General features: G+C 40.8%; 1 protein-coding gene across 2 annotated transcripts in view; it reads left to right on the top strand.

The window, feature by feature from the left end:
- TBC1D32 (TBC1 domain family member 32) overlaps positions 1 to 26,677 on the top strand; it is a 532,407-nt gene that overhangs the window by 461,193 nt on the left and 44,537 nt on the right. For both annotated transcript variants that reach the window (XM_082249090.1, XM_082249089.1), the window contains exon 33: positions 22,451 to 22,639. In XM_082249090.1, the coding sequence (XP_082105216.1) occupies positions 22,451 to 22,639 (189 nt within the window). The remainder of the gene's footprint in view (positions 1 to 22,450; positions 22,640 to 26,677) is intronic.

The raw sequence follows: 26,677 nt of genomic DNA, 5'->3' as shown, positions 1-26,677 counted from the left end.
CCCCATTGTTTTGATGAGCTATAAAATATCAGAATAACCCCAGAAGGACCCACAGCCCCTCTAAAGAAGCTCCCCATGCTAAGACAGACGTAGACCCCCCCAGAGAGAGTTGGACTGCGTTGGCAGAGAAACAAAAGGAACCACATCGATTGCGGGTCTAATAATACAGGCGTGTTATTGACCTCATAGAGGTGAGCATTTAGTACACCTAGATGTGATATCACTGGAAAACCTCCTAGTCACGGAAACCAAAGGTGGAGGAAGATTACGAATATATATGACACTGGGATTTATTATTTACCAAATTGGACACTTCAACATAATTTTTCATTGTTTTTTTTTTTTTTCTATTTTCACAATCAAGTTTAAATAACAGCACTGGAACACATGTGTTTATAGATTTTTTCAGGATATAGGCACTGGCACTTTAAATGATAAGTTGTGCACGTATTCACTTTTAATAGACTATTCAAGCTTTTTATGGTTTATATCTACTAACCCTGCAATATTTATTTGATATTTAAGCACTTTACAGTTTACATTAATTTTGTATAGTTTTGTAATATTTATTTGATATCTTTATTTATTGGAAGATTGATGGAAATCTATCACATGAAGAAATAAGTCACATTATACACACATAAGCACTTTATTTATTTATTAAGAAAATTTGACATAGAGATATTTATTTGCACAAGAGTTATCCTAAACTTATAATTAACACAAATTCTGTAATTGATAAAAGGTGATTGAAATATATATAAGAATAGATATATGAACTAACTTCAGTAATCCCCCGCTCCATCGCGGTTCAGTTTTTGCGGTCCCGGTAATTCGCGTTTTTTTTTGTAATGTTATTTTACTATATAAATCATTAAAATGAAATATTTTTGTGTTTTCCATAGCTCTTGCTATGTCTCTCAGTATCTTTTATGTGTTTAAATGAGTTTCTATTGTTTTAAAAGTGTGTTTAAAGACCTTAAAATGCTTCTACACGTACAGTGACAGTAAAATAAACATGCCTACAATGCATTTTAATAGGGTTTTTTTATTTCGCGGAATTTCACTTTTCGCGGCTGGGTCCGGAACGTAACCCCCGCAATGGAGGGGGGTTTACTGTATATAGAATTGTAAGAAACACCCTTGAAGCGCAGTATCCCCCTCATATCTGTCAGCAGATCAGCCTCTTAAAATTCAGCAGTGCCTAAAAATGGAGACCAACTGAGCCTATGGAGAGCAGGGTGAGACAGTGTATTATTGGATTTTAGACTGTATTGGGGACTTATTTTTAATGTTTTACATAGCTATACCTAAAAAAGGGACCAACCTGAAGTGACCTAGCAGGACTTCATTTTCTAACTAAAGTTCCAGTTTAAATAAAACATGTCACAGTGCAATTATTTGGGCTGCAATTGCTGCTTTTTAAAATATTCTTTATGTAAATGGTGCACAAATTATTGTAGTAGTACAAAGATAGCTTACTCACCATATACAGGTACGCTAGGTGCCAATGTGTTTTTGGATACCTGCTGTCTAAATGAATTAATGGGGTTCTCCCTTTGTAGGACAAGCTCAAATACACATTATTAATTATCGCTAGGCTGCTTTGTGCAAAAAAATTACTGTTTCCTTCTCAGTGAAAATATAAAAATCTAAATACAGTATGTAGGGATCATGGCACTTCAGAAACAACAAAAAATAAGCAAAACAGCCAAAAATAAAATTATTGACAATGGAGAAATAATTAAACTGGTTCCCACCATTCCTTTTGTTTCTAGCAATCTCCAGAGAATAAAATACTCAGAACAGACTTTGTCATGCTACCAGTATGAGGCTGTACAATTCCTAACTAATATTTTCCTAATCTTCACAAAACCTGGATTAATCTAGACCTTTTTCTGATTTCTTTTGTAAGTAAATACACTTGTGTAGGTAGCTGGCATTTTCAGCAGTGATCTCCCACTGCTAAATTTGTCACCATCTTGGACGTGCTGAGAACCGCTATTGAAAATGTATTAATATACAACTTCAATTAACTTTGAATGTAGTTGAAATATGTGAAATACATGCTGAGGAAATTAAAAGAGCCATTTCAGTTGCATTTCAATTCCAGCCTTCTTTAATGTGAACTAAATATATTCAAACAGCAGCTCTAGTCTTCGAAAATAACAGTAGCCCTCGTTTTCGGATAATCAAATATATAAATAAGAAATGTTCATGCTGTATTTTCCACGCAGCTGACAGAGGGAGGTATATACGCATAGCAGGAAGTAGGGGTTTCTAATATATTGTACTGACTCTCCTGCCAGCACATGCTTTTAGAATTTTGTGATTGACTTTAGTTATAAGGAAGAAGTCAATTTGTTCAGGGTCATTTCAGGGATCACAGCAACTGCAAGTTATCTTTTCAGCAATCTGTTGTGGTAATTGTATTGTTACAGTTTTAGGTTTTCTTATGTTATATCTTTACTAACTTAATTCAGCTAGTCATAGGTTTATGTGTGTTTGAATGTTTTCGTAGAGGATCTTAGGGCCCTAAACATTGTTTTTTTAATTCTGATGTCATATATACATGTTTGTGCCAGACACAGGCATCATCTTACCTTGAGACAGACATTGTGATTAGATAGGGGTTTCTCATCTGTCTTATCAGTCTTTTCCTGAAAGATTTGTTAGCTAAAGCCGGCCATATATGGTGTAAATTTCTTTCCTGCAACCTTGGGTTTGCATGACAATCAGCAATTGTCTTCTCACTAGCATTAGTGTCCTTAGACCAGTGTAGCTAGAATAAGTGTTTCTGATTGCCACCGCACCAGACCAGTGCAACAAGCAATGGTTTTCCTGATAATCGCCACACCAGACCCAATGTCACCAGAACAGTCTGTCTGCAAGCAACAGTGTTCTTCATTGTCTCCACACCAGTGTAGGCCAGCAACGGCATCCCCAATTTGGGTCACACCAGTTCTAGTGTCACCAGACCAATGTAAGTCAGCAGCAGTGTTCCTCACTGCTTCCACACTAGTCCCCTGTGTCAAAGACCAGTGTAAGCCAGCATCATTGTTCCTGATCCCTGCTAAACAAGTCCCACTATCACCAGACAAGTGCAGCCAGCAACTGTATTCATCATCGCTGCCACGCGGTGCAGTTTTGCCCTGTCTGTTGCCTGTACTAACCCTGGCCTATTTATTAAACCTATTTCTGCCTGCTGCCTGTACCAGTCCTTTGCTTGTTTGCTGACCATATTTCTGACTACTGCCTGAAGTGACCCATCTGCACGTCTGATTGACTATGTTCCAGTGAGACATCCCAGCCATCCCCTGTGGACAACTGTACCCCAGGATGGGGTACTGTTACTATTATTGACACCAATGATGTGGCACTATTTCTCCTCCTCCTGACCACAGAGGTGCTGTGTAATTTTCTACTCCCACTGATAATCAAGCCTGGAACATTGTTTACTTCCACTGGCCCTGGGGCTTTTTGTACTCACATTGGCCACAGTCCAGTCCCTTACAATCTGAAGGACAGTAAACTGGTCCTTTGTTTAGAAAGTTTGGAGACCCCTGACTTATATCATGGACTTGATTTTTAAACATTTATAATATATACAGTATATTTTTTTTCTCAAGGTATTCTTATTTTTTCTTTTTTCTTTTTTTCTTATTTTTTTATGACTGCACTATTTTAAATATGCTATACTTTACAGAAAACCATGTTACTGAACTGCGAACACATTACAACTATGGGTCTAATGGGACTTTAAATGAGGCAGGTCATGTAATAAAGCAAACATTTATTAAAAGTAGTAATAAATACACATTCCATGATTTAGATGGGTATATTCAATCAATTTCCAAATATAATATAGACATATGTTAAAAAAGAGCTGACATATGAAAAAATTCAATAGGTATAAAACCAAATTCATATTATAATGATATTAAGGCATATAAATGTATACGATTGACCTATAATATATCAAATAAAAAATATATGCATGTTTGGGAATCTACGTGTTTTGTGGATCCAAATATGTCCACTCATCAGAAGTTTGATGCAGAAGGATATTTATAAATGTAGGTATGTGTTAGAAAAAGACAATCCCATATGTAAGGGGGTATGTTATATTACTCCCCACAGCAAGAAGGGGATTAAGTAATTCAAATGCCCTAATTACTTAAATAGCAGCTCAAAAGGAGTGACCCAGTATCTGGGAGGGGAATAGGGTGCCAGGCCAAGCGTCTATCCTGGGGCTGTGGCAGGAAGAGCCACCCAGGCCAAGGGGAGCAGCCAAGGGGTAGACCAGGACATCAAGCTGCAATTCCATGGAGTGTATGGGGTGATAAAGACACAATAGACCACGCTGATCTAAAATAAATGATATATAGTGTATATCAGAGTATGGCGTTTATTCAATGTAAATAATAATAGTGTTAAAGTAGTGTGTCTAGTAAATCCACAAGGAAAGACTCCAGAGTATAATTGTGGAAAAAGCACCATTCCCCAATGTGACCAGGAGAAGTTAAGGAATGGAAACTTGTGAATAGATTGAACAGAGGAGGATGGAAAGAAACAATCCATAGTCATGTGCTGAATTGATTAAAATACAAATACTCAGGAGTGAATGAATTGTGAATACAGTGAAAATAGAGAGAGCCCCTGAAATAATCTTGACTATGGTATTCCAAGTTCTTGGAGGTGATCCTGGTGTCTATATCAAGTGGTGGACAGACATGTTACTGAACTGGAAAATAAAGCATGCAATAGTAGATGCCATATGTAAAAATATATATTGTGGTCTAAAATATTGGCGTTTTTTTATGAACTCAAGATACAGAAAACTGCAGCAGAATCTAATTGATAATTCTTGGCATATCAGTTTCCCCTGACATCAGAGTTTTGTGAGTGCACTATGCCCAACCCAGCCTCTGGTGCCCAAAGAGCCTTAGCAATACCATAAAAAGCTAGCATACTGGAGTATTTCATTACATGCTGCAACTCCCAGTGTGGTGCTGCTTCTGATGCTTTTTTCCAGTCTGGCTCTGGACACCACTTTTGATTAATGTGCATGTAAACCCTAAATCTATCGTGATATGTCTGGCATCTTGCATCACTGTGTACAGTTTTTTGTGAACCTGTCTCAATTTTCTACCTGAAGATCCTACTAGTAACAGCATTTCCTGTTTCAGGTCAACAAAGCTAACCTGCTGCCTTACAATTAGCAGCAGGGTTGCAGCCTGCCTTGCGCACTTCTTCTGTGGGTGTAGTGCTGTCTATTTGATAGACTTGATAGGTAGCCTAATGGCCAAATGAAAAAGTGCACAGGGCAGGCTTAGATGAGCTGAAAATGCTGCTGCTAATCCAGCTTGGACCAATGTAACAATGCATACTGTACACCAGTGCTCCCCAACCTTTTCTTCGCCGTGGACCGGTCAACGTTTGATAATTTTTTCGTGGCCCGCTGAGGGGGGCGTCAATGCAGAGTGCCACAGAGTGCCCCCAATCAATGTAGAGTGCCACAGAGTGCCCCCAATCAATGCACAGTGACCAGCGTGCCCCCAATCAATGCACAGTGACCAGTGTGCCCCCAATCAATGCACAGTGACCAGTGCACTTACCTGATTTGCAGCAGCGGCTTCTCCTCAGTCTCCCTCGCGTCTCCCCTCCTCCTCCCTCCTCCTCCTCCTCGGCCAATGGCATGGGTTCGCCTTTCGGCCAATCAGGAAACGGGTCTCGGACCCGCTTCCTGATTGGCCAGGAGGAGGATCCGTGTGACAATAGCGAATATTCATTCGCTATTGTCACACAAATGGGTGGGATCAGGGCGCACTGCTCTGCGCCCCGGGTCCACCCTTTTCTGAAAATTTTTTTTTTCTAAAATGGAAATAATGTAATGTTCTTTGGGCGGACCGGTACCATTTGATCCACGGACCGGTACCGGTCCGCGGCCCGGGGGTTGGGGATCACTGCTGTACACCATACCCATGGGAACATTCTAGAAGCTGGAAATTACTGTAATAGGTACCACTACAACAGTGATCACCACTAGCTTCCGGGTCCTGTGCTGAGCAACTGCCCTGCTGCATTCTGAACACAGGAGGTCAGCCGATTGGCCCAGGTGCCAGATTGCTTAGCATTTTCTCAATTAATGCAAAGTGTTCTCTGATTGGACAAGGTGAAAGAGGCAGGGCAGTGATGTCATGTTCTCCACCTTGTCCAATCAGAGAATAAATACAAAGCATTTTATGAATGGCGTCTGTGCCCAGAGGCCAACCTCCTGTGTTTACAATACAGCAGGGCAGCCACTGGACACGGGATCCAATAACGAATGGAGATCACTGTGGTAGTGGTGTCTACTACAGTGAATTTCAGCTTCCATACCTGGAATTTTTCTTTAGCAACATTAACAAATGGAAGGTAGCTTGATGTATACTTATACCATATCATTGGCCTTACGTGGAAAACACTCATAAATAAACACCAAACCCGCCATGGCCTAAAACATGGCTTTTATTAGACAAGTATGTAAAACAAATAATATGGAGGGTATAAGGAAGTCACTGCTAGGTGTGTGACCTACGTATATGGCAATGTAGGACAAGTATAGAGGTGTGATATGGTAATCATAGAGGTTATGTACAATTACACACATAGGTAAAGAGATAGGGAATTATCCCTGGTTCACATCAGTGCAATTTGTCATGTGATTAGACAGTTCAAAATTACATGACATGTCGCACCCCATTGCCGACAATTGATCTGTTCGAATCGTTGCGACTCAAGTGGCCACGACTTTGCAAAAGGTTCCTGCACTACTTTTTTGCAATTTCATTGCAACTTGCATTGACTTCTGTTTAAGTTGCAAGCCGCAGTGAATTTTAAGGTCCAAATTGCACTGATCTGTGGCTTTGAAATTGCACTGAAGTAATGTGATTTCAAAGCCCCACTGGTGTGAACCAGGGCTTAAGGGAGCTAAATAAAACATAACAAACAGCAGACATGTTTTTTGCCATTGTTTAGAATTCTTACTATCTGGATGGAGGCATGGACTACTGCTAAGGGTCATAATGGCTACAGAGAAGCTTGACTGCCTTCCCAAAGCCAAACACGCCAGAGTGCCTGTTCCAGCCTAGATAAATTACTCTCCTAATGAATTACTTTCTTCCCCGCTGATGCTAATTTAGTAACATCAAGTACATAAAAATCTCCCTTAATCCTCTTGGCCCATAGTCCACATTGACCCAGTAGAAAATGTGCTCAATAATGTAAAAAATCTAATAAAAAGTTAAAAAGCAAAAAAATCCCTTAACCCAACATGTTTTCACCTCAACAATGTGTAGTTGTGTTAAAGAAACTACATGGCAAATGGGCATGTTTCCTGTATGATTACTATATCATACCTCCCAACTTTTTGAGATGGGAACGAGGGACACCTATGAGCAGAAGTATGTAGGGATAGGACACACACCCTGCCAAGCCCCCCTTAAAGGAGAATTTTGACAAATAAAAATGATTGGTTAAACCTACACATGCTTTTTTACCACTACTATTCCTTTATACTGTCTTTTTTAATTTACAAATGCAACAATTTAGAAAGGGTTTACCACTGGAAAACACTTTTTGAAAGATATAAAAAAAGGCATTTTACATACAACTATATAGATCAGATCAAAATGAGGGACTTCATTTGGGCTGGGAAACACCCAAGGATAAAATTCTCATATCTTCAAAGAAACAGGGAAAGTGGAGGAATGGGGATCCCAAACTTTTATAACTATTACGTGGCGACACACTTGACGAGAATCGTGGACTGGTTTTGCCATGCGGACTCCAAAGAATGGGTCAACATTGAGAAACATTGGTCCCTGTGTGACACAGAGCACTTACTATGGTCGGACACTCGTACTCTTCCGTATGAGATCAAGCAACATCCCCTTATACACACTACACTTCATATTTTCCAAAAATCAATGACCAAATGTAGACTCTCTTCCTCTCCGAGCCCAATTGTTCCCTTATACAATAATCCTGACTTTCCACCAGGTATTCAGAACAAATCCTTGCTAATTAAACAGGGAAACAAAATGGTACCCTTGACTGCAGCTCACTGCTTTTCGAAAGGCAAAATCCTTGATTTTCAAAATTTGCAAACAATATGCTCTCCGGAACATCGCCTATCGTTCTGGAACTACGTTCAGATACATGGTTTCTTACAAAATAATAAGCTTAAAAAAATGTTTCTTAGAGCACCGACAGAATTTGAAAATTGCTGTTCGCGCCGCACCCCTATGAGGAAAGTAACCTCTTTAGCGTACAAATGGATCAATGATGCCCCAATAGACTCGTCAGACCCTTTCAAAAAGAGGTGGGAGGACAGTCTGGGCATATCAATCTCAGATGCTCAATGGAAGAAATCATGTGTCTTTACGCATAAATGTTCTCTGAGTACTAAATTACAGGAAAATGCCTTTAAAGTCAGGACACAATGGTACAACACCCCAGATAAACTGAAAAAGTGGTTCCCCAATAACTCCGATAAGTGTTGGAGATGTGGGGCCTCTCAGGGTACTTTCACTCATGTTTGGTGGACATGTCCCAAGATAGAGAGTTTCTGGAGAGAGGTCGCCTCCCTGGTGAGGCACATCTGCGGACGGGATCTTGATTTTGACATCCCAACCTATCTTCTGCACATTAACCCTCTGCCCTACTCCTCATACAAGCGATCAATAGTTAGACACATGCTGAACGCGGCAAAAAGTCTTATCCCACTAAATTGGAACTCAGCCAATACACCTCGAATCCGTGACTGGTTATCTAAAATAAATCTAATATATGACATGGAAAGGACACTAGCAATGAAATCTGACAGAATTGAAAAATTCCGAAAAATGTGGTCACCATGGACAATATTTACTGTCTCCCCAGAGTACACTACGTTGTTATCCTAAACTTACTTTTCTAGATCACTGATCTTGAGTTATGCCAGTCTAACATCCTTGGGAGCGGGTCTCTTTGGAATGCTGCTACTCCTTTACCTCACGCCCTCTCCCTCTCCACTCCCTCCCCCCACCCCCCCCCCCTTTTTTTTTTTTTTCTTTTTTTTTTTCTTTCCATGTGTATGTTACCTTCTTTCTTACCTTTCTCCTTTCTTCTTCTTCTTCTCTCCAGCCTCCGTCCGAATCGTTCTTCTTGCTTCGGCCGGACTGGAGACATCTCAATATGATATACCTGATCATTTGCACATATATTTTCTTAATACATGGTTACTCCCCGAACCAATATAGTGAACGAAACCTGGATTTCCTAAATCACTTGACTTGTTCACAACTCTTTTTTCATTATGCAAGACTTCCTTCAGTTTAAAAGCCTTTTACTGTGATACAAACTTCATAGGATTTCACTGTTTGACCATGACTAAACATTGTATTACTTGTTTTCAAAGCCATTTGGTTTGTTTATAAGCAGTTACATATGCTAATTCTATTATTGTACTAATGTACAGTTGACTGTAACGTGTGTTAAAATTACTTTTTATTCAATAAAGCACTTTTTTGTGAAAAAAAAAAAAAAAAATGAGGGGCAAATGAGGAGGAAAGAGGGACATTGATCCGAATGAGGCACACTCCCTTGAAATCAGGGGCAGTTAGGAGCTATGCTATTTAATGCCTCTGTATCTGAGACTCCCTTATACTCCCCATGTTACGTGTTTTACATAGTTGTTAAATAAAAGCCAAGTTTTCGGTTACAGGGGAGTTTGGTGCGTGGGTTCAATCCATCCCTGCTGGTGCTAATTTAGTAACAACAGCAAGCATTGAGGGGCACATAATACCAAAGACTTGCATAATAGAGAAGAAACATTTCTGTTGCTAGAGATTTAAGTGAGAATGTTGCAGATTTTTACATCAGTTTTGGTGTTGCTGTGGTTTAGTATAGTATAGGAGCTGCATGCATACAAAATTAGAAATTTATGCCAGACTTTTACCACCATATAAGTCATAACTAGTGCAGAAATTAAGAACAATTCTCCTTAACGAGGGCAGACACAACAATAAAAACCTGGGGGAAAAAAACACACTTTCTCTACTCTATCCAATAGAGAAATTCTGAAATTCTACCTTAAATATCTTCAGACTGAATATATGTCCATTTACAAATGATATTTTCTGGTGTGTATTATAGGTTGAGGCTTTTTTTAATGGCAGGTTCCATTAATACATAAGCATTATAGATCAGTGCTTTAAAAAACAGGCAGTCTTCTTTTATGGAACCTGGAAAGGATCAAGCCTTTATTGGCAGAGCTTCAAGGCACTCTGTTAGTAATTATACACATGCCTAGGGCTACAGTGTCAAGCTGGGCATATAAATGTGTATATTTTCTTTTTATGATACTTAGTCTTAGTATTACCTAATACTTATTTTACATGTGGATGTGTAATGCAAATTATATATATTTTTACGAACATTGCTTAGAACAGTGTTGCCTGTAATTGCAACTCTGTTTTAGGTAAAACCATTCAGATGATTTTTCTTCAAATGATTTTGCACCTTTTGTGTGTGTCAGTTACTTAATTTCCCCACCACACTGTGGCGCCATCAGTCCCTAGGTCTCTACCTAATCAAGCCATACATCAAAATGTAAAAAATGTGGTTGGTTCAGTAGCCAAATTGTGATCCATATGGTTGTACAGAAGTCAATGTTCTAATTGACTTCTGTACAACCGCCATATCAGATTTTCCCTGCTCAATCAGCATTGCAGGTTATAGCTTGCAATGATAATCAGTGTATTCTGATGGCAGGAAAGACTCCTCACTGTCAGAGTACAATAGCCCAGTGGGGAGGATTTCCCCATTCACATCGATTGTGTTTTAGTCCTGTAGTGACACAGGGGCTGATGAGTGGAACTACATGGTTTGGTGAGGACCACACGTTTTGACACACCCTGCTTAATGCAAAAGTTCTGCTGGCAGCTTTGTGTTGCAGATCAGGAAAAGGTAGCAGGAATAAAATAAAAAAACAGCCTTATTTTGTAGTGTTTTTTTTTGTTTGTTTTAATATAAGAGGAACAGAGTTGCTTTAGGATAGATATCAGAGACAAGAGTGAAGTGATTGTACCTCCAAAGAGAGCTGGCCATTCAAAATCCTGCATGAATGTGGTCCTGCAGTGGGCTGCAGTGCATTTTTTTTTGCATAAATTTCATGTTTGAAATTGGAAGGTCTCAGTAAAGGGGACTTTCCAATTTCTTGCAATGTTCACTTTAAGAAAATTTACATTTCTGTTTCATTCATCGACGGACACAGGGCTCCCTAAATCATAACTACTGGGTTATATTGCTTCCTCCAGGAGTAGGACTAGGCAGAACAAAAACACCTGGCTACTCCCATGGGCCATCCTCTGCTGGTATATAACCCCCCTCTCTGCTCTAGGCAATCAGTTTTATTCTGTCTAGTCAGGAGTAAGGACCTAGGCTCCCGGCTGGGATCTCTGGCCCTAGCAATTTTTTCTCCTTCCTTACATCTTTTTTGTTTTTTTCTTTTGGGAGATCTGCAATCAACTGCCAGGCTGGGCAACAGGCTGGATAATCTAGATCCAGTGTTCCCCCCAGCCAAGCCAGTGAGTGCGTGCAGACCGCAGCTATGCGCTAGGTCAGCCTGCGACATAGCCTCACAGAAAGAGGCTGGCCATCAAGTTAAACATCTCACAGGGTTGAATACGACTGGGCGTGGGTCTGAGTCGCAGCGGTCCCTTGGCCGGCAGCTCCCCTACTTCGGTGGTGAGGATTCTGTCTGGAGCACTACCCGCACCATGGAAGGGTAAGTACGGTCCCCCCTCTCCCTTTTTGGCGTTTTTTTGGGTTGGATGCGGGTAACCTCAAGGGACAGTCAGAGCTGCCTGCAGGTTCCCTCCTCCCATCCTTAAATCCCTCAGTGAGCTGGGCTTCCCCAAACCCCCTTCCCCCTGTCTGGACCTGGAGTCTGGTGGGGGTCCCAGGGGAGAGGATACAGCGGAGATCCCTGGGGTCACTCCCACTATCTCCACTCTGTAAGGGTCCTGGCATAGTGTACGTCCTGCCCTGGTGGTCTGGAGGGGTCCCAGTGTAGGAGACCCCTAGGTGCATGTCCTACTGTTTGCAGTGTGGGTATAGTGCAGGGGGGTCTCAGTGCAAAAAGACTGATGCAGAGTGCGCAGCAGCACCTCCCCTAATGTGTGTCCTACCTTCGGGGGGGTCCCCTTGCAGAGGGTGCAGCATTGCAGAGGGTGCAGGAAATATCCTGGATGCATGCTTTAGCATCTGTAGCTGATGGTGGTCATTTTTCCTTAGACTGCCTGGTCTCCAGCTGGCAGCCTGGAGCCTCAGGGTAACCAAAATTACCCTTTATGTTCCCCAAAAATTTTGCTGTATGTTACCCTTTTGAGGAGTCACTTTTAAAAAAGTGGACTAGTCCACCAGTGGTGGGCCCTCCTGTTTCCAGGTTAAACAAAGCTGCCATGATCCCAGTATAGGAATTCCCATCCATTAAAGCGGTTGTAAACCCTATTAAAAAAAAAAAAAAAAAACCTGCAAGACAAAGGCATAATGAGCTAGTATGCATCGCATACTAGCCCATTATGTTTAACTTACCTTAAAACGAAGCCCCGACACGGACCCCCGGACATCGATGCGGGCGCTGCCATGATCCCTCGTCGTCTCTTCCGGGTTCGGCGGCTCCGGCGCGCTGATTGGCCGAAAGAGACGGCTCCAGCGCACCGACTGGCCGGAGCCGCGATGACGTCACTCCCGCGCATGCGCGCGGGAGTGATTTTTCCGGCAAGCTCCCGGCAAGTTAATTGAAGGTCCCCCCGGACCTTCAGAGCGCATGCTAGCGGCTGCATGCACTGTAAATATCTCCTAAACCGTGCCGGTTTAGGAGATATTATTTGTACCTACAGGTAAGCCTTATTATAGGCTTACCTGTAGGTAAAAGTGTCAAAAAGCGGGATACAACCGCTTTAAGGACCCGGCTGACAGGAAAGTGGAGGCTGAGGCACGCAGAATGTTTAGTATGGCTGGATTCGACATTGCAGACAGTCTTTGCCTCAGTCCTGGTGTCTCAGACCCTAACTGATTTGGCCAAGCTTTTGTGCCAGGGCCTGGGGGGTAAGCAGGTCCCCACTGCTTAAGTTGATTTAGCGGACTAGTTGGTCCATGAGCTGCAGTTTATTTGTGACGCAGCTTTGGATACAGCTCCTGTGCTGTCCACACTTTCTGTTTCAGCGGTGGTGATTAGGCACGTGCTGTGGCTTAAGAATTTGTCCACAGACCTAGCCTCTAAGAAAGCTCTTATTGATCTGCCCTTTCAAGGCGATCGCCTGTTTGGGGCTACACTGGATGACATCATTAAGGGTATCATGGGGGGGGAGGAGAGTACCTTCCAGCCATAGTCTAGGAAAGGGAAGGAGCCTCATCGCAGACAGGGGCCCTTCTCTCACATATAAAATTATTTTGCACTTTCTTGGATGGAGAATATAGGAAATCTTTCAAATCTTCCCTAGGAGGTTCCAAGCATCCTTAGTCTGGTAAGCCTGGAGCTAGCTTCTCCGTACCCACAAGATTTCTTCAGCATGAAGGTCTGCCCTCACCCATTATTGGGGTGGGGAGGCATCTTCACTGGTTTCTGGCCTCCTGGACCTCCTTCATGAGCGTCAAGGGGATCCACAAAATTATTCTTTTGGGCTACCCAGAAAGGGGGACAAAGCTTCTCCTTTTCAGGTTTTCTAGGTCCTGAGTCTCCTTGTGCGTACTTAATTACTGCAAAGGTTCAGGTGATGTCTGAACCACCTAAGGTCCCCCCTATCCCTGTCCAGGGAATTGATTTATCTAGGTCTGATTCTAATTCTGACCAGAGTGGTTCTTCCTCTGGACAGACTTCAGGAACCACAGGCCGTGATTCACACAGATAATTCTCTCTCCCATTTTGCATACATGTTCTGAGTCTGGTGGTATCCACCTTCAAGACAATTCTGTTTGCAGGTCCTTTAGCAGGTTTGGCTCCACAGGAGGATCCCGAGGTTCGTGACGAGATCACAGGTTCCTCTGGCAGACGCGTATGCTTCTTTTGTTCTGTTCCCTCTTGAGGGGTGTTTTTCTTTAAACTATTATTTCTCAGACGAGGCCTCCTGTGACCTGGTTAAGGCTCCTGTGTGCTGGTTAAGGTCTCTTATGTTTAGTCTTGGGTTTTTTTTTTTTCCCCACCCCTCATTTTTCTTTTGGCACTGCTTTTGGACATCCCAGTAGTTATAATTTATGGAGCGCTGTGTCCGTCGATGAACGAAAGAGAAAATGGGATTTTTGTATTTTCTGTAAAATCAATTTTCCTGAGTTCATCGACGGACACAGCACCCACCTCTCTATGGAGTTCTGATACTTCTAATACTGCTTGCTACTAAAACTGATTACCTAGAGCAGAGAGGGGGGGTTATGTACCAGCTGAGGATGGCCCATGGGCATAGCCAGGTGTTTTTTGTTCTGCCTAACCCAGTAGTTTGGATTTATGGAGCGAATTGTCCGTCGATGAACTCAGAGAAATGGACTTTACGGTAAGTACAAAAATCCTATTATTTGTTTTGTGGTCTGTGTCTCCCTGCTCCTACTTCATTTTGTCTGTGGATATGTGCTTTTTCCACCCGCTTTTGTGCTTCTTGGTCATTCTCTCCATCCGTCATCAGTTTGAGGGGTTGGGTTTGACACGAAGAAGCAAAGCCTTGCTCCTCTACGACAATTGCTACCTCCACATCAAGACATTACTATCGCTAGCCATCGGCTTGTGTAGGGACCAGTTCCATTGTTGTTCATGTCCACCCCCACCAATATATCCAGTCCACTCCCACCAATACAGCTAGGCTCCATTAATACATAAGCATTATAGATCAGTCTTCTTTTATGGAACCTGGAAAGTATTGAGCCTTTATTGGCAGAGCTTCAAGGTACTCTGTTAGTATTTATATACATGTCTAGGGCTACAGTGTCAAGCTGGGCAAATAAATGTGTATAGATTTTCTTTTTATGATACTCTGTCTTAGTATTATTACCTAGGATAGAGCTTGGGTTCTGTCTTAGTATTACCCAATACAAGCTGTTGTCTGGAAAGTGTGCTGAAAGTAAATAGGATGTATTGGTGTGGGTGCACATGGACACTCAATTTGTTCAGGTATCGGATGCTGGAAGGCATGTTAGTCCCCTGGACGATGATCATGCATACAATCTTTTAAATAGACAGGAGCACACTATCAGTTTAGTTTCTGACATTTTTACCAGGAATAATTTATCCTCTAGCGCCTTACCTTGCCTTCCACATAGCATCACAAACATTTGGTCAGGTCCTTAGTATTAGGGAATGGTAGACTACATTTCTGTAGGTGCTTCCTGCCTGGTAAATATGTATTTTGTCCAAATCACGGTAATTATGTTACAGAGGAGTAATTACTCTATTATTTATTAACAAATCTATTATTTGTTAATAAGTGTATACATGAAACATCTCTTGAATGTTTTATTTATTCTTTAATGATTACATTTTCATGAAAACAGCCTAAATCCCACTTAATAATCTTGATTACAGTATGATGCCCACTTTAGGAATACCTCCTGCTGATCACTGTTGGACATCTGTCTAGAAAGACTGATGTACAACCAATGTATGCAAATAGGGGTTGGAAAAGGAACACTGTGTATTAGATTATCAAACCAATTTATCATTTATATTATAAAAAGAGACAGGTCTCTTTAACCTAGCTTTACTTGCACTTAATCCTGGAATATTTTGACCACATATAAAAACCCAACTTGTGCAAAAAAAAACTTTTTTTATTTGGATAGGGTGAAGAAAGGACATGCCATGTTTTATTCTTGTTTGTGAGATTTTCCCTGACCCCCCATCCCAGTGAAACCATTAGATTGATTTACTAAAGGAGTAGAGGCTGTTCCCCTAAGGTGAAGATCACTTTGCAAAATATATAGGGAATAATAGGGAAAGGTGGAATTGATTTACTAAAACTGGAGAGTGCAAAATCTGGTACAGCTGTGTGTGGTAGCCAATCAGTTTCTAACTTCAACTTTTGCAAATAAGCTTTGACAAAAAAAAAAACCTGGAAACTGATTGGTTTCTTGGCAGAGCTTCACCGGGTTTTGCACTCTCCATTTTAGTAAATCAAACCCGGTTTGTTCACTTTAACCACTTAAGCCCCGGAAGATTTTACCCCCTTCCTGACCAGGGCCTATTTTGCGATTCGGCACTGCGTGAATTTAACGGACAATTGCGCGGTCGTGCGACGCTGTACCCAAATGAAATTGACGTCCTTTTTTTCCCACAAACAGAACTTACTTTTGGTGGTATTTGATCACCTGTGCGATTTTTTGATCATGCGCTATAAACAAAAAAAGCGTCAATTTTGCAAAAATAACAATATTTTTCACATTCCTTATATGAAATTCCCCCCAAAAAAATGTAAAAATCTAATTTTTTTAACATTTTAGGCTAATTTGTTTTCTGCTACATATGTTTGGTAAAAAAAAATCACAAAAAGTGTATTTTGATTGGTTTGCGCAAAAGTTATTGTGTTTACTAACTAAGGGAAAGATTTCTGTAACTTTTATTGTTTTTTTTTTTAACGAGTAATGGCGGCGATCTGCGATTTTTTTTGCAGGACTGCGACATTGCGGTGGACAGATCGGACCCTTGACTGACAATTTTTACACTTTTGGGGGTGCCAGTGACATTACTACAGTAAGCAGTGCTATACATATGCACTGTTGCTGTAAAAATGACACTGGGAGGGAAGGGGTTAACTTTATTGGAGAGGGAGGAGTTAAGTGTGTCCCTAGGGGCATGCTTCTAACTGTGATTGGATGTGGCTGTGTGTGTAACAGCAGAGATCAACGGTCCTACATAGCAGGACCGTATGATCTGTGCTTTTACACAGGGGAGAATGACAGGCGGCTTTGTTTACATTAGCCGCCTGCTTTTCTCCCTCTCCACCCGACGATCGCGAGTGACCGGCGGACATCGGGTCCGCCGGTCACACGCGCAGGCTTCCTAGGAAACGAGCGGGGGCGGGAGCGCGCCTCCGGTGGCGCGCGCTCGCCCCCTATCGGCTCCCAGACTAGTGACGTACCGGTACGTCACTTTGCCTGGGAGGGGCTGACCGCCGCCGTATATAGTCGGGCGGCGGTCATCAAGTGGTTAAATAGCCAAACACATGCAAGAAAAATTTTACAAAAACGTATTTTTTTCTAGACCAAAAATGTAATGTTATGCAGCTTATCAGTCCAGGGACATTAGGGTGGGGAGGAACAGGCTAGACAATGCTGGATTTCCTCCAGCCAAGAAAGTAGATTGGTGCTGACTTGCTGCAGCTTCTAATGCACACAGAAGATCACAGTGTGCAGTGAGCCAAAGTAAGTAATTTCAGTACAGGGGAAAAGCTTACACCAGTGATGGCGAACCTTGGCACCCCAGATGTTTTGGGACTACATCTCCCATGAAGCTCAAGCACTCTGCAATATAGTTGTGCATCATGGGAAATGTAGTTCCAAAACATCTGGGGTGCCAAGGTTTACCATCACTGGCCTATAGACTCATGTAAGATTAAAGATAAGGGTGGAGTTTAGCTTTAACCTTATTTACTAACGTTCACTTTGCAAAGTCAATAGCCTTTACTCCTTTGGAAAACCAACCACCCTGTGTGCCACCACATATGGCATGTTTTTTCTTTGTTACAGTATAGTTTATTGTCTAACTAAGTTGTACTTTTACTACAGCTACTACTACCCTGTTGGAGTTTATCCAAGTGTATAAAGCCACTTATTTACAGAGTAATAAATGAAAATGTTTTAAAAGCATGTTTTAATGTCTCACTGCAAGTGCTTGCTGTTATAGGAACACAGTAAATAACAATTGTAGTTGCATTACATGATCACGTATCTATTATCATATTATGTCACTTTAGAAAAGCATTTTTTTTTTATGCTTGTCCTAACTTCAGTTTCTCAATGCTAGACTAAGAATAATATTATTAATGCAGAAATATGAAAACTTCAGGACCAACAAAGCTATTAAGTCTAAAACAATACACCATATCAAATGTTCTTGTTATTTTTTTGGAGACAAGATGCTACTTTAATTAGGATAGATTTAATATATTTTGGGATTGTGCCTAAGCTCCTAGTGTTGCCATGACAGCTTTCAGACAGGATAGGAACAGAGCTTAAACAAGAATCAAACATGGTTTAAAGATTTCTTCTAAATAATATTTGTATCTATATTGGATACCTAACATAAACCGCAATATAATTTTTGAAATTGGCAAGGCATGCTTTGATTCTGTAAATAAAATGTTATGTGCTGCTGGGCAAGAGCTATTTTAAGTGAACCTGTTTCTTTGGCCTCCACAAGTTTTAGTTTTGGATAAAGTGGAGAACTTTACTAAAGTTAAATAAATGTAGTACTGAAGCAAGGACAAACAAAACGACTGTGACACTGTCCGTATACTGTATCTGTCCCTTGAAAGGCTTTAGACATAATTCTCAGTCACTAGTATAGTTGAATTTGATTGCTTTGTGGAAGAAAAAATGATCGGGTAAGTAACTGATCTCATAAACCACATACTTTTTAAATAAAAGTAAAAAAAATAAATAAAAAATTAAGAAATTGAGGCATTTACACTATATTACCAAAAGTATAGGGATGCCTGCCTTTACATGCTCATGAACTTTAATGGCATCCCAGTCTTAGTCCATAGGGTTCAATATTGAGTTGGCCCACCCTTTGCAGCTAAAAAAGCTTCAACTTTTCTGGGAAGGCTGTCTACAGTGTTTAGGAGTGTGTCTATGGGAATGTTTGACCATTCTTCCAGAAGCGCATTTGTGAGGTCAGGGACTGATGTGGAGAAGAGGGCCTGGCTCGCAGTCTGCGCTCAAATTCATCCCAAAGGTGTTCTATCAGGTTGAGGTCAGGACTCTGTGCAGTTAAGTCAAATTCCTCTACCCCAAACTCGTACATCCATGTCTTTATGGACCTTGTTTGTGCACTGGTGCGCAGTCATGTTGGAACAGAACGGGGCCATCCCCGAAATTGTCCAAAATGTCTTGGTATGTTGACACCTTAAGAGTTCCCTTCGCTGGAACTAAGGGCCAAGCCCAACCCCTGAAAAACAATCCCACACCATAATCCCCTCCTCACCAAATGATTTGGACCAGTGCACAAAGCAAGGTCCATGACATGAATGAGCGAGTTTGGGATGGAGGGATTCGAATGGCCTGCACAACCTAATAAAACACCTTTGGGATGAATTTGAGCGGAGACTGCAAGTCAGGCCTTCTTATCCAACATCAGTGCCTGACCTCACAAATGCACTTCTGGAAGAATGGTCAAACATTCCCATAGACACACTCTTAAACCTTAGTGACAGTCTTCCCAGGAGAGCTGAAGCTGTTATAGCTACAAAGGGTGGGCCAACTCAATATTGGACCCCACAAACTAAGACTGAGATGCCATTAAAGATCATGTGTGTGTAAAGCCAGGCGTTCCAATAATTTCGGCAATATAGTGTACATATGATCACACATTTAAAACAAGTGTGTTGCACACCATACATATCTAGTTCGATAAGGTGATATAAGACCAATTTCCATCCTATCCAACTAATAATATTCCGTTTGCTCTCATCAGAAATCCCAAACGCATCTGATTTAAAAGCACAACACATGTTGTAATCTTTGAACAATCAGATTACTACATCAAACAAAACATCATATCGTGTTGTGCGTTGGCCTTTTTAAGATTTAAGCAGATTGTGATGTGGTTATCAAGTTCTACAAAGCGTTCTTTATGGCTGTCAGTGAGATTGTAAAATCCGCAGTCAGGCAGGAGCAGTCTGTGATGCCCCTGCAACCCCCCTCTGGGAGTGATGGAACAAGATGTGATGAGTTGGGATTAGTGGAAATGTTGCTTTTTAATATACAATATCAAACACAAAAAAATCTTTTCATCGTACAGAGGATTTGTATTCAGTTTACAATACGATATCTGATGCAGGTGCTGTTGTTTTTAATTAGAATCTGAAGTTTACAATTAGTTGCTTAAAAGCGTGGCTGATACTTTGACTAGATCATCGTGGACATGAATAACTGTATATCTGTACTTTATCACCTGCTCGCTTGTATACTTACTCATGGGAGGTTTACATGCGTTTTATTGTGGGGAAAAAAAAAAAAAAACGTCACAATTAGAAATAATGTCAGTAGCCAATTAAATTTTTGTCATTATTCATTTACATCAACTTTATCTATATCTTCAAAGTTGTCTTCATGCTCATATTTCACTATTCCTTCATATGCTGTCATGTAATTAAAGCCGAACTCTGTAAAATCTGAAAATACTTTCTTGCAGCTGGGCTACACCCGAGTAAATTGCACGTTTAGTCTGGGGGAGAGCAAAACCGTGTTTTACCCGATTCTCCCCTCCCCTGGCAGCTGGTGCTCATCCATGCTTCTGCAGTGGAATGTCCCTTGGTGTTATCACATCCAATGCAAGGCTATGGACCCTGCCTTGGTCTTGATGACATCAAGACCTAAGACCAGTGGAGCATAGGGGAGAAGATGCTGCAGGGACTGGTCTAGCAGCACTGAAAAGTAAAGGATTGGGTAAGTAGATCTTCTTGCCTATGTCCTGTAGACCTATACAAGGAACTAAACCTTGAAGTGAGGGTGTAGACCAGAATTTGTAAAAAAGGGGGGTTGGGGTGCACCTGCGCTACGGATTGTGTGTTTAAACACAAATACTGAACTTATTGAAAGGGGGACCAGATGGTTATGCTGCCTCCAACTTACCACTAGGGTAAAGATATATTAGGGGTCGGGATGTGTTGGTTTGGGGCGCTACCACCTTGCACTACCCAGTGTGCAAAATAAATAATGTATGCGGTCCCATAAAGTGCACTGTGTTCACTTAAATTAGCGAAAAAGTACAAGAAATATATTACAAAGTATATACAGCACGCAGCACCTTATACTTTGTAATATATTTCTTGCACTTTTTCGCTAATTTAAGTGAGCACAGTGCACTTTATGGGACCGCATACACTATTTATTTTGCACACTGGGTAGTGCAAGGTGGTAGCGCCCCAAACCAACACATACCGACCCCCAATAGACCAGAATTTGGCTTTAAGGTTTAATTATAGACCTATACAAGGAACTAAACCTTGAAGTGAGGGTGTAGACCAGAATTTGGCTTTAAGGTTTAATTATAACGAAATATAGAGAAAAGGAGGATTAAAATTCCTTTCAATTTATTTTTTGCTGTGTGTGTCCCATTGGGGAGGTTTCCCATTCACTTCCTGTCTTGGAGATGCAAGAGAAGGTGAGAAGAAATCTTTACAAATTTGTTTCTTAATTTTTACTGGAACGGTAAGGCCCATTGGAAGGTTTCCCTTCTGTTCCTGTTCCAGTGTCACCTCAAAATTGGTGATTTTCCTTCACTTTAAATTCTGATGACAATAGTTATTCAAACAAATAGAGTGGGGGAGTTTCCCTGTAGGAACACAGACAGCAGTAAAAAACATTTAGGTATTAAAGTGGAGAAGGCTTGGAAAATGTTTGATTATTAAAGTTGTCTTTATCCCCATTGTGGGAATCTCTCATCACTTTCTGTTTCATCTTTGGGACAAAAAGTGAGAAGATGAAATTGTTAACACTAATTACCAATACGAAAAATCCTTGGCTATTAACGCACTGACCTATAATCGTTTCCAAAAATCTTGAGAAATGTGGCCCTACGTCTTATAACCAAGTCTCCTGTACTCCCCTCTACCCTCTCCTTTCTTGTATATCTCCCTTTAGTTCCTGGTTACTATTCCTCCCCCTTCATAGCAGTAGGCACTTCCACTGGCATTTTCACACAGTACTGGGGTCTAGACTTCCGACCCGTCTTGGACCATGGTCAGGGTTCTTCCTCCCCAACACTAATGATCCCAATGGGGTGTTGAGGGAACTCAGGAGCTTTGACGTGTTGATAGTACTATTGATTCAAGTCTTCATTGATGGAAGCATGCGATAATGTTACTACCTCTGTATGTAAAGTATGTGTTAAAGTGCCTTACACCCTTTTTTTCCAATGGCTAATGCACTGCACAAGTTTGTACTGACCTTGTTTCTTTTGTTTTCATTTAACTCAATAAAAATGTATTGTTCGAAAAAAAAAAAAAAGTTAGAAGAAATCTCTCCTAATAACAAGACTTTCTATTTTTTGTGGCTTGTTTTAAACTCACATCTTGTGTGGACCCAAAACAGGAACACTGGCATGTATAACGACCCTACTCCAGTCTATAAAAGGTGGCTTTGGCATGTATTAGACTTAAAAAAAAGCAGTTTAGAATTTAAAAAAAAAATGTGTTTTCTTATGTTTTATTTTCAGATCTGTCAGCACTGGCTAAGCCAATGTTTCTGGAATTACCTGGACTGGAGTGAGATATGCCACTACTTTGCTGTGTGTATCCTTCTTGGGGTGGATTATCAGGTATACCTGTGCATAGCAATATTCAGGCACCTACAGCAAGAAATTCTACAACATACACAAACCCAGGACCTGCAGGTCTTCCTTAAAGTAAGTAATCTAAAACAATAAAAAAAATAAAATAAAAACTATGTTTCTCTTTTGTACATTGAGGGACACAGCGCTCCATAAATCATAACTACTGGGTTATATCACGCATGCACGGGAGTTCCGTCAGATTTGGCATTGCCAAAGCATGCCTCTTCTGAATTAAAATTTTTGCCTGTTCGCCCATCTTTAATTCTGGCTACAAGTTGCACTTTAACTATTTTTATAGACTGTGCCTATTTTTTTTGTAGCAGATTTTATGTTTTTTTTTAAATAGAGAGATTGTTTTTCTATGCAATCTTTTACCTTTAAGGGGTAGAACACAGGGGCGTATTGATTTTGGTTTTATATTAAAAAATGTAATTTTTTAGATTAGACTCTGCCCCACCTGAGGGGCTCATATACTCATATGATTTACTCAGGAAACCTCTTGATTTGATCTGCTGAAATCTGAGAAAGTTAATGAGGGTTGCCAAAACACTCCTACTACTTCCCAAATGAGATATAATTTTATAAATATTAATAGATGGTTCCTTTTGGCTACAAAAATATGGGGAACCAGCAGACTTTACTAGACTTTTCTCTATATAATAAACTTGGTGATAGCTGACCATAAATGTGAAACCAATCATATATTTCCTAAAATAACTGCTCCCTTTTTTAACCAAAACTGCCGTTCTTAGAGGTAACAAACCAAGAATTTGCACATTCTGTGTATTACCAAATTAGTTTTGCAATGTGTACTGTAAATATTGCAGAACCAATTTGCTAAAACTACCGCAAACTACTAAATAAATAAATTATGTGCAACTATGTATACCTAAGAACATGTAAAAGCATTGTGAAGGTTAAAGCCATGTCTTATAGGCTGTTGTGAAGAGTTTATATGCCTTCCTTGCTTAGCCTCATTTATAAAAACAATAAAGCAAGGACAATGGTGCTTATGCTCTTGGGAACCAATCAGATTCCAACTGTCACTTATCCAGGGTGGGCCAGAAATAAAAGCTGACACCAGATTACTTACTTTGTGGCACAACAACCTTGTTTATTCTTTCTGTAGATTTTTACAAATCAGCCCCACTGTGTGTAGGATGTTCTAGTCTTTTTTTTTTATTTTGCCTTTTTTGTCCACAGAATGTCAAATATATACTGTATATATTTATTTGAAAATAGTGGTGAAATATAGTATATAAACTGCTCAAAAAATATTAAAGAAACACTTTGAAAACACATAAGATCTCAATGGGGAAAAAATATCAGACTGGATATTTATACTGAAATGGACTGGGTAATGTGTTAGGAACGAAAGGATGCCACATAATTTGATGGAAATGAAAATTATCAACCTACAGAAGGCTGAACTCAAAACCACCCCTAAAAATCAAAGTGAAAAAATTATGCAGCAGACTAGTCCATTTTGCTGAAATTTCATTGCAGCAATTCAAAATGGCACTCAGTAGTTTGTATCGCCCCCATGTGCTTGTATGCATGCCTGACAATGTCTAATGAGATGATGGATGGTGTCCTGGGGTATTTGATCCCAGATCTGGACCAGGGCATCACTGAGCTCCTAAACAGACTGAGGTGAAACCTAGCGGTGTCAGATGGACCGAAACATAATGTCCCAGAGGTGTTCTATTGAAATTAGGTCAGACGAGCGTGGGAGCCATTCAGTGGTATAAATTCCTACATTCTTCAGGAGCTGGCTGCATACTCTCGCCATTTAAGGTCAGGCATTGTTGTACACCAGGAGCAACCCAGGACCCACTGCACCAGTGTAGGGTCTGACAATGGGTCCAAGGATTGCATCCTGATTCCTAATGGCAGTCAGGATTCCATTGTCTAGCTTGTAGAGGTCTGTGCATCCCTAAACCATCACTGACCCACCTCCAAACCAGTCATGCTGAATGATGTTACAGGCAGCATAATGTTCTTCATGGCTTCTCCAGACCCTTTCACACCTGGCATATGTGCTCAGGGTGAACCTGCTCTCATCTGTGAAAAGCACAGGGCACCAGTGGTAGACCTACCAATTCTGGTGTTCAATGGCAAATGCCAATCGAGCTCCATGGTGCCGAGCAGTGAGCACAGGGCCCACTAGAGGACATTGGGCCCTCAGGCTACCCTCATGAAGTCTATTTCAGATTGTTTCGTCAGAGACATTCACACCAGTAGCCTGCTTGGGGTCATTTTGTAGGGCTCTGGCAGTGCTCATCCTGTTCCTCCGGCACAAAGAAAAAAATACCAGTCCTGCTGATGGGTAGAGTAACTGTCTGTCTCCTGGAATCTCATCCATGCTCTTGCGACTGTGATGGGAGACACAGCAAACCTTCTGGCAATGGCATGTATTGATGTGCCATCCTGGAAGACTGCCTGTGCAACCTCTATAGGGTCCAGGTATCACCTCATGCTATCAGTAGTGACACTGACCCTAGCCAAATGCAAAACTAGTGAAAAACAGTCAGAAAAAACGAGTAGGGAAAAACTATTTTAGTGGCCACCACCAGTAAAACCATTCCTGTTTTGGGGGTTGTTTCATTGTTGCCCATCTAGTGCACCTGTTGTTTATTTCATTAATACCAAAGCAGCTGAAACTGATTAACAACCCCCTCCGCTATGTAACTAATCAAACCAATATCCCAGGAGTTTAAATTGACTTGATGCTATACTCTGACAAAAAAAATGTTCCTTTAACTTTTTGAGCAGTGTGCAAATATGTGTGTATATATATATATATATATATATATATATATATATATATATATATATATATATATTGGTTTTATAATTGGATTACATCTTATTTATGTTGACCTCTTTGATTGTCTTTTTTCACCTTTAAACACAGTGAAAAAGGGTAAAAACTTGTGTCAGGTCTATACAGTCAGTACCCTGGTAACAAACAAGATAGGGTCTGTTGGTTTGTTCATAAGTTGAATCTGTATGTAAGTTGCAACAGGTACATTTTTTAGATGCAACTCCAGCCAAAACATTTTTTTAAGCTTTTTGGATAGCATAAGGAAGCGTTGGCACCCCTGTACCATTTGTTTTGCTGTCTGTGCCCCAGTTCAGAAGATTTCCCCTCACATTCTGTCCCTATGACAATTGGATTTTGAAAATTTGGGTTATTGTGGAAACAAGGATTAGTAATAAAGCTTCAGCAGAGACACCCTTTTCCCTGAGAACTCTTACAGGAGTGAATTTCCCTTCCTACGGTAGATTTTTTTTGCAGAGTGCGATCACTGGGTGCAGCAGAGTCTATTCAGATCAGACATTGTGGAGTAACAGGAATTGGCTTCTTTATTGGAACATAACCACAGATAGCAAAGATATCACCTTCTTATTGTAAGGAAAAACACAGACAGGAAGAGGTAACCAGCAAGTACAGTGAACAGGAAATTACAACACATCATAGAAAATGCATAGCATATCACTGAGCATTAGCGACATCTAGTGTCCTATTTTTGAACTGCAGTTTATAGGCTAAGCTTAAAGTTGTTGCATCTCCAACACCCCTTCTCAACAGCTGAGGCTTAGTCTATTAAAGCCATCTTCTTTGTAAGCCTTGAGTGTCTTTCAGCGGTCAGAGGCTTTGTAAGGATATCTGCTGTCATATCCTTGGTTGGGAAATAAAGTAACTCAAGAAGACCTTTCTCTTGAAGATCCCTAAGAAAGTGGAACTTCACATCAATGTGCTTGGTTCTTGAATTAACTCCTTCCATGTGCACAAGTGCAAGGTATCATTGATTGTCCTCATAGATTTCTGTTGGTCTCAACTGTGGTAGACCCAAATCTGTTAATAGCTGTCTCAGCCATATAACTTCTTGGCTTGCCTGCGCTGCAGCAACGTATTCTGCTTCAGTAGATGACAGTGAAACAGAGAGTTGCTTTTTACTAGTCCAACTGATGGCACCTCCTGACAGAAAAAATAAGTAGCCACTGGTAGATTTCCTGTCGCTGGTGTCTCCTGCCCAGTCAGCATCCACATATCCTGTTAAGTTTCTTTCATCACTTGCTGGTAACTTTAACTTGTAGTGCGAC

Source organism: Pelophylax lessonae (assembly GCF_965119305.1).
Source record: "Pelophylax lessonae genome assembly, chromosome: 3".
Classification (NCBI taxonomy): domain Eukaryota; kingdom Metazoa; phylum Chordata; class Amphibia; order Anura; family Ranidae; genus Pelophylax; species Pelophylax lessonae.
This window is presented reverse-complemented; position numbering and strand designations above follow the sequence as displayed.